Source organism: Aplysia californica, unplaced genomic scaffold (genome assembly GCF_000002075.1).
Source record: "Aplysia californica isolate F4 #8 unplaced genomic scaffold, AplCal3.0 scaffold00385, whole genome shotgun sequence".
Classification (NCBI taxonomy): Eukaryota; Metazoa; Mollusca; class Gastropoda; order Aplysiida; family Aplysiidae; genus Aplysia; species Aplysia californica.
In genome coordinates this window covers 288,801-298,495 of record NW_004797655.1, presented here as the reverse complement: position 1 = coordinate 298,495, position 9,695 = coordinate 288,801, and the positions used below count along the sequence as shown (strand labels likewise).

At 40.4% G+C, this 9,695-nt stretch overlaps 1 protein-coding gene across 1 annotated transcript in view; it reads right to left on the bottom strand.

Annotated features, from left to right (window-relative positions):
• LOC101862665 (adenosine deaminase 2) overlaps positions 1-9,695 on the bottom strand; it is a gene marked incomplete in the record, with an annotated part of 52,613 nt that overhangs the window by 20,428 nt on the left and 22,490 nt on the right. Inside the window, 1 exon segment of the mRNA XM_013085548.1 lies at positions 6,155-6,361. Coding sequence (XP_012941002.1) covers positions 6,155-6,316 — 162 coding nt within the window.

The following is a 9,695-nucleotide window of genomic DNA, read 5'->3' as shown; positions in this document are numbered from 1 at the left end:
GAGGTGTATGTGTGTGAGTGTGTGTGTGTGTGTGTGTGTGTGTATGTGTGTGTGTGTGTGTGTGTGTGTGTGTGTGTGTGCGTGTTTAGTGTGGATATGCGTGTGTGCGTGTGTTTGTGTGTCTGTGAGTGTAAACATATCTTATTATAATATGTGTATGTGTTTGGAAGACAAGACAGGGTAATAATAGTAGATAGCATTTGTATAGTGAAAATCCCCGACCAATATCTCTATGCGCTTCACAATCTATACTATTATCCCAACAGACCTGAGAGTTATTCTGAAACAACCTCAACCTCCAGGGAAGTATACAGTGAAAGCAGCCATTTATAGGCGCTAAAAAAACTAACATACTGGCAAGATCTTTCGCTGTCTATGGCCGGGAGCCCATTCCCACCTGGGTGAAGAGAGGAAAATTCGTGCAAAGTGAGGCAGTATGAGTGTGCAAATGTGTGTGTGTGTGTGTGTGTGTGTGTGTGTGTGTGTGTGTGTGTGTGTGTGTGTGTGTGAGTGTGTGCGCGCATGTGTGTGTGTCTGAGCAAGTTATGTGTGTACCTACTGACCCCCCCCAAATTTAAAAAAAAAAAATCCCTTTACACGAGGGCAATCCTATAACCAAAGAGCACAATTCTCACAAAAATTGACAGGAAGCAAGCTGAACTATCCGGAAGGAGAAATACGTAACAAAAACAACAGTACCTTGGAAGTATCCGTGGATACTCCGAAGATACAGTTCACTGTTGAGCAGCGTATTTTTATGGTTGAAACGTAATAATATATCGAAACAAAGTCCCTCATCAAGACACCGAATCTCTTCTGTAAACGGTTTAGAACCAACACCAAAGACGGTAAGAAAATACCAAGTAAAGTGGGTGGTTCACTTCAAGTCACATAGCTCTGTTAAAAATCAAAACTTAAAATCAAAAGTTAGGGTCACCCACAGTGGGAAACCAATGCAAGTGCGCAGTCCTGAGAATGTGGCAGTGATGATGGAGTCTGTGAGGCAAGAACCTAAAAAGTCAGTTCATCGTCATAGTATTGAATGACCTATTGCTGGAGAATCTGTTGGGCGCATGTTGAAGTACAATATTGTAATATTAAGTTTAAGGGGTACAAGATCGAGATACATCAAAAGTTCAGCAACGCCAATGCCGCAGACAGAGTGATAATGTGCATTTGCTTGCTTCTGGAAATTGAAGACGACCAGACATTGCTGGACAGAATATGGTTTTGTGATGAGGCACACTTTTACCTGAACATACATGTTAATAACAAACAGTATATATATTGGTGCTCTGCAAAGCCTGACGAATTGTAGGAACGAAATCTCCACCACTTGAAAGTCACTGCCTGGGTTGCCATGAATCACCAGGGCACCTTTCGCCTATATCATGGACGAGGATTTAGACACGCTGAGGGTCACCTCTGACCGTTACCTCAAGAAATTGACCAGGTTTTGGAGAGCTCTGAGGAGGTTGGTCGGAATGGAAGTGAGAGCAGAGCAGCATTTCATTCAAGATGGTGCTGCCCCACACACTGCAAAAGCTGTCCTTCTAATGATTTGGTTCTGAATATTAGTTGGGTCACAAATCACCATCATTACAGAGTCTTAAACTTATGTTCTGATTACATGCATTGTGTCATTAAATTCTGGTGCAGACTTATACACTCAGAAAATGACAGATATTCAAAGAAATGTTACATGCAATTATATCGTTCCTGTGAACTGGGCAGAGTCAACTTGGCTACGGAAATTAATAACCTATTATTTTCCCTGGGTTTTGGATACGCCTGGTTTTCTCAAATTGTTGGAAGCACTAGACTCTTTCTCAGTGAAGTAAAAAGTAGACTTGTTGATCATTCTGTGCAGAACATAGAGGCAGAAGTCTGACGCTAGTATAATTTATTCTCTCTTACAATTCCGTTTCAAGAATCAGCTGAATATATCACCAACCTCCCACGGTATTGGAACAAAAGAATCGTAGCTTTGTTAAAAACTCATAGCCTTCCACTAAATAACAATCTCTATTGGTGGAAATTAACTAATTCGCCCTTATGTGAGAGGTGTAACTCTCATGAAATTGAAGATGAATTTCACTTTATTTTCTATTGTTCACACTTTGTCCATCAAAGGAAATTGTTAATTCCTCCCAGCCTAACTCAGCCCAGTGACAGAAATATGCAATGTTTGACTATTGATAAGAGATATGTGCACAACTTTTACCTATTCATTATGGAAACATTATTTATCAAATGATTGTTTTGTGTTATGTGATGTGGGCCATAAACACTGAATAAACTTACTTTAATTAAGCGTGTACGAGAGATAACAAAACACATTTTCTCTTCAATGTTATGCAAGGGCACTGAGAACAAAATACTGTCATTTTATGCATATGTGTCATCAGTATTAAACGACCAGTGTTGTTAACATCAATAAAAGTAAAACACGTATTATGACGTTTACAAAAGCAAAACACTAAAAAAGAGAACCCAAAAATAGTGATCATTAGTTTGAAAACAGATTGACATTATTTTTATGAAGCGTTTTCTCCCATCAAGGAGCTGCAATAAAGTTGCCTGAGATTTGTATATCAAATATCTCCATTGTAGAACATAAAACTATTATTAAGCTGTTCGAATGTGAGAAACCACACGAAAGAAAAAGTATGCATGGATCTTAGTCTGTAATTATCACCATCATCGTAATAATCGCCGTCATCATCATCATTAATTTCATCAGCAGTGGCAGCACATGCACATAAGAAAATCTATTAAACAAGTGAGTATTTTGCTTTAGAAAAAGAAGAAAGAAAAGCCAAAAACAGAAAAGACGTATTATATTCAGGTGTCAGGTAAGGGTAAACTACGGAGTAATCATATACAAATAAGTCATTGACACTGCCCTAATGGGAAGTACGGACCTGGTGAGACGAAACCAACTTATCAACATCAGGTTTCAGATTGGTCAGTTACAGACGCTAATCGCCACGCTCTGTGATCCTTAGTTCTTTCCTCTGCTTCGTCAGCAACCTTGTCATTGCACAGAATCCCCTTTCTACTTGACAGGAGGTGGAAAAAGCGATGAACAAAAACTTGATATTTTCCCACAGGGAGGGATATTTCTCTTGCACAATAGTTTTCAACCGGAATGAATGGTACGACTTTTTGAAAAATGGTTTTGAGTTCAAAGTCACTTTTCACTGTCAGCTCTTCTTCAATTGCCTCTGTCAGGTCACCATCTGTTCCAGTACTGAGTGGGTCAAGTACCCAGTCTGGAATTTCCAGTCAAAAGATATCAGTAAACCTTGTCTTCGCGGTCATATCAGCCTGCAAATCTTTGAGGTGGTTGGTATATATTTCTAGTTCCTCGTCAGAAGCCCGCCCTTCTTTCAGTGTCTCTGTCAAGCTAAGAAACTGAGCAAATTCTCTTCTGCCAATGTTTCGGTGAAACATTTCCAATTTCGACAAGAATGACGAAAGCAAGGAGTTTGCCTTGATCAAGTTGGTGTCATCCCCCGGCAGCTGCAAGTTGAACTGGTTGAACTTTGTGAAAACCTCTGTGAGAAACGAAATGTTGTTCTTGTGTTCTTTCAGTTTATTGCAGAGATCACTGTCTGTTTCTTGAAAAAAGCTCCAGCATAGAGTCAAACAGGCAGAACAATAATCGTGTTAAACTGTTTCCTTTTGAGAGCCACCGGACCTCAGTGTGCAAAAGGACTTGAAGGTTCTCGTCATTTTCAGTAGACAGCTGCTGGAATAATCTCGAGTTCAAAACGCGGACGTTGATCTTGTTCACACACTTGATGACAATGGCCAGTGTGTCATGCAGACTTTCATTCAGGCTTTTAGCCACCAAATTCTGTCTGTGAATGACACAGCGAACAGTTAGTACTCCAGGGACAAATTTCTTTAAGAAGCTATTAAATCCACGATACCGACCAGTCATCAATGGTGCTCCATTTGTTGCACAGGCAACTATGTTGGCCAGAGGAATCTGTTCCTCCTCGAAAAATTCTTGGACCACTTTGAAAATGGACTCGACTTTGGTATCTGTTTCCAACATTTTCGCAAATAACAATTCTAGCATTATTTACCTCACCCTCTATGAACCGATATTCAGTTGAAGGCTGAACGCACGTCCTTTAAGCATTTTGCACAATGATTCCTTAACACTTGCAAACATCGATTTAACTGATTTTTATTTCTGAAAATTGATCTTTAGAGTTTTGAAGTATGTCAGATCTTTGTCAGATTTGCCGGGATGAATCATCTTTATATGGGCTTTGAGTGCTGGGAAAGAACGTTTTTAGTAATAAGTAGTATTGTAAACTATGCCTAAGTCATCAATTTTTGTTTTTGTTTTTTTATGTGGCTTCTTTCCCTTCTCCAATTTTTATGTTTCATTTCATGACAATTTCACACCGCCCCCTTAACGCCCACCACCGCCCCCCAATTGCCCAATTTCGCTACAGCGCCCCCCAAACTGACGCCACCGCTCCCCTGGGGGCGGTAGCGCCCACTTTGAAAACCACTGGTGTAGATGGTAGACTGTGCAATAAAGATTAATATTCTCGCCATTAAAACATATACCAGTGTTCGATTGAGTAAAAAAATTTTTGGGGGAGTAGCGCGATTTTATTTTCCTTTTACCTTTGAGAAATATAAAGTAGTCTAAACAGTTAGTTGTGTTATAAAATAACATTTTATGCTTGAATAATATTACTATTTGTGAGGCAGCGTGGTGGAATCAGGCTCTTTTTGTACATGTAGAGTTATTGGTATCATCTTAAAGCTTGTTCATTTGTCTTTATTTGGATGAAAAAAGTATCCATTTATCTTGAATACGAGTCGAGATATTTGCGAAAGAAAGAGGTGGGGTCACCTGTTTTCAGAGGTAAAATTAGTGAGAAAATGGCCGCCAAAGATTAGTTATTTCCTTACCTTAAGAGTCCGTGGTATATGAAAATTTGCATTTTTGTGCCTTTAATCAATGCTTTTCAGAAAAATCCGCACTGAAATGAGTTCTTTAATGGGCATGAAAGGTGTTGAGCCAAAAAACAAAAATTTGATAAAAATTCCCAAACCTGCGAAAAAATGCAGGTTTCTTCACTTTGATTATTTTGACGAGAGCCTGATTCCACCACGATGCCTCACATTAATTACAGTACTTACAAAATTGACATTTTTCTGACCATATAGCGGATTTTTTTCTATTCTTTGTTTTTTTAATAAGATGCAGCTCTTTGTTTATCAAAATCTACAATAACATTAGATCACAGTCATCTAAGAGAGGTGATACATTTAACTAAAAATAGGAGAAATCGAGCCCTCGGCACGCTCCTCGCGTTTTGTAAGTTAAACTACCCGGACATTCAACGTCAACGGAAAAATAGCTGTTCCTTTGTTCTTGATCACCAGTATATTATAAAGTAGCCAGCTCTTCCACAAAGACTCATTAGCGCTTTGTTTTTTCACGTTGACTTTAATGTACTCCAATCCTCTACTATGACCTCTGAGCATTTTGTTCTTTCACGGTAACGTTTGCGTACTCTGCTTTCCACAGTGACCTGTCAGTCCTCTGTCTTGTCGACCAAACCTGTCAGTTGCTGTGTGTTTTATAATCACAACCCTTGGTCTTTGTCTTTACATAAAAAAGCAGGTTCAGACGGACATTCATGACAGGGCTGAGGAAGTTGAACGAAGAACAAAGTAAGATACGTGGCGTCGGTGGCCTGGATTTAGAGGTTACGCAAACGGACCAGTAATCGTGATTTTGCGGGTTCAGGGGTTAGAGCCTCATTTCGGTCCGACGTTGTGTCCGTGGGAAATGCACTTTGCTCAAATTTCCCATTTGGTTCGGTCCTTTCGGAGGTGGACGTTAATTAAGCTCAAAAGTCTCGCCTCTTAAATTACCCAATAGTGCTGATAAGGCCGTTAAATCTATACCATATCATCACTTTCAAGTGAGATATTTAGAGGCGTTGTAAAATTATATTGATTTATAAAGCTGTGTGGACTCTATAATGGACCAAATGACAAATATAGATGAATAGACAGACAGACAGACAGACCGACGGAAAGAAAGAAAGACCGATAGACAAACAGACAGATAGACAGACAACAAACAAACAGACAGGCACACTATACTCACCAGTTGCGACCCAAGTCTCATACTTCTCTCCTTGTCTGCCATCTTCTTCCTCTCTTGGGCATACTGGCTGGGCATTCCTGCCACGGATGAGCACACGAGCCATAAGACTAGGACCACAAAAGTAGTACCTACGGCGGCCGAAATAACGTAGCCTTTGAACATCCTGCTGCTTCGTCTCGGTTTTTTAAGAAGAGTTGAGGACTCAGCCTGATGAAAGAGGGAAAGGACAAAATGATATACGGTAGTCTTTATGAAATGGGTTCTAGTGGTCAAGAGGTACGGTGTTCACCTCTCCGTCAAAGGAACCGGGAACGAAGCTTGCCAGCGACGGAAAACCATTTACTCTAAAATTGTATCATACGCCCTCCGTTTCTGTTCTCTAGTCCTGTTCTCACATCTACGTTTCTCTCCACACTGTCTCCACTTCTGCCCACCCCAGCCCTCTCTCTCTGCTCATCTTCTCTTCTTCCTGAACTTTTTACACTGCTGCTGCGGCTCCTTCTTACTGCTCTGTCTCTCGCAGCCACAGCCCTAAACTTAGGGTAGGTGAGATTGAAAGGCCTAGCCTTCTCTGAAACGGGAGAAACGTATCGGAGGTACAGTGTGCTTGTTGCACACGTCGAAGATCTCTTAGTGGTTTAAAAAGCAATAGAATATGCTGTGGTTACTGCACGGAAGAAATTCAAAATGAATTCCAAAGAATGCATTAACATCAACTGAAAGTCATTGACCTACTCTACTGGAATGGATCAATAAATCTTGAGAGAAAAGTGACACATATGTTCCCAAGTTGCCAAATATATATTAGCTAATGTATAGATTGATTCTCTATTCCTCTTTCGTTGTTGTACACTCCAGAATTTCAAAGGTGTGGAATCAGTACTGACACACGGATAGTGAACGGAAACCTCAGTTGTCTACAATGGCGTCTTAGAATACGGACTTTCCCAAGAATAGAACTTCTCTGTGTGGACAAAACAAAACATTTAGGAAAAATCAGGGAAAGCAATTAGCGTGGATCTTTTAAAGTTAGGTCCTAGCCACATGGACGCTGTGGACGCCTGCAAAGTTTCAAATATGTGGGTTAGGTAATAAGGGAGGAGTTTGTGCACAAAGCCTCCCAAGTCCACTTTTATGTATGTACTAGCTGGGCGCCCGTTCGATGAACGGATTGAGACAGAAGCGTGTGCGTGTTGGCTGTTCCCAGTAGCAAGAACAACATTTTGACAAAGGAGTCCAAAAAAAGCGATGATGGGCATCAAACGAAAGGGTCACAGTCAAATTTAGCACCAAGTAAAAAAAAAAGAAAACATAAGGCTAGATCTATACGGGTCGCACACTTAAATAGTGCTCAGTTTTGCGCGGCAGTGCGTGATGGTGTTGTGCGGAAGTACGACTTGAAATAAACAAACCTGACGGATTTTCTAAAATTACAGAGACAGAAGCGTCGGCCTACAAAAACGTTCGGCGAAATAAACAAATGTAGCTTTTTGCAGCAAAGCTGTCTCAAAACTGAAAAAAACGAAGGGCGTCATGGTCTGGAAAATATTTTAAAGATTCTTTGGCTTAAAACGCATGTCGATCGATGCCGCCATTAAAAAGCCTTTTGAATAGCAAAATTCGGCCTCCACAAATAGATAATAGACACACACACACACACACACACACACACACACACACACACACACACATATATATATATATGTGTATATGTATATATATATATATGTGTGTGTGTGTATAGATAGATAGATAGATAGATAGACAGATAGATAGATAGATAGATAGATAGATAGATAGATAGATAGACAACAAATATAGAGTACTTTTGAAATTAAAATGTTGCTGCCTGAAAGCAAGGGGCCGTACAACGTAGTAAAAACGGTCACCTACGTAAAAAAACAACCCAGTTGCACTGTGGGTTGAACAATCAGCAGATCTAGCTAGGGAGCGTAAAGAGGAAAAAAGAAATGATTTTCATAGCATATTTTATTTAGTCTTTGTAACGTGAAGGATGGAATTATTATAATTGTCGAAAAATGATCATCAAATGTGTTGCTTTTTACAAAAACTCTTTGGACTTCTCTAGATACCAATCACTTGTTGCGCTAAGATCATAATTTAGGAAGTAAGATTCCGACCTTGCCTGCCAGAGACAACGAAGACGGAGAAGAGCACAGCATTCTATTCAAGAAACTGAGACTGATTTCTCCCTGTGCAAGAATCGCACACGGATCTACTGCGTGTGACAGCGACGCCTCTAACTGTTACACCACAGTAGTTATGTGGCGTTGGTGGCCTAGTGGTTAGGCTCTCGGACTCGCAACCGTAAGGTCGTAGGTTCGAATCCCGTCAGGGGCCCGACGTTGTGTCCTTGGGAAAGGCACTTTACACAAATTGTCCTCACTTCACCCAGGTGGGAATGGGTACCCTGCTATAGACAGCGAGAGATCTTGTCAGTTTGTTAGTAGTGTTTGAGCGCTTAATCAGCTACTTGCACTGTATGCTTCCTGGGAAGCTGAGAATGTTTCGGAGTGTTCTTTGGTCTGCTGGGGTAATAATATAGTGTAAAGCGCATATAGCCTGCTGTTGAGCGGGGATATTATTTTTTTTTATTTCTTAAAAATTATTGTTATTATTATTATTATTATTATTATTATTATTATTATTATTATTATTATTATTATTATTATTATTATTATTATTATTATTATTATTATTATTATTATTATTAGTTGGTCCCTAACGGTCTGCCACAACACGAGATAGGCGAACTAGAGAGAGACAAGAACGATGATGGCAGGACGACATCAAAGAGAGGATGGGTGCAACCTGGACATGGAAAAAACCTGATATAAGTTATAACATGATAGTAATACAGGTCGTTATAGAACGGCTATATCTCGCAGTGGATGAATACCGCTTAGAAAGAAAGAAAGAAAGAAAGAAAGAAAGAAAGACATTCTTATGAAGTCATTACAACAGGTAACCTTCAAACACACAATACACACACACGCGCGCGCACACCACACACACACACACACACACACACACACACACACACACACACACACACACACACACACACACAGACCTCACACACACACACACACACACACACACACACACACACACACACACACACACAGACCTCACACACACACACACACACACACACAGACCACACACACACACACACACACACACACACACACACACACACACCACACACACCTACACACACAGCTAGTGTCTGGCGTGTGATATTAGCACAGTGTTCACTTGCAACGCAACGTACACACGTTTTTCTCACCTTAACCTGGTTCCTGTCAGAACAATTTGGACTTGAATTATTAATTGTTTCTGCCTGGGCGTTGTTGCTCCATATGGATACACGAGGAAGAGAATAGATCTAACCTTTTTCTTCTTTCTTTTTTTTCTCTTCTTTTTTTCTCTTTTGGGGGGGGGGGGTCATCATCATCACCCGGTGCCTTGCCGACTGGCGTGGGAGATCCCAGGGAACTCCCTTTAATTCTGGTGT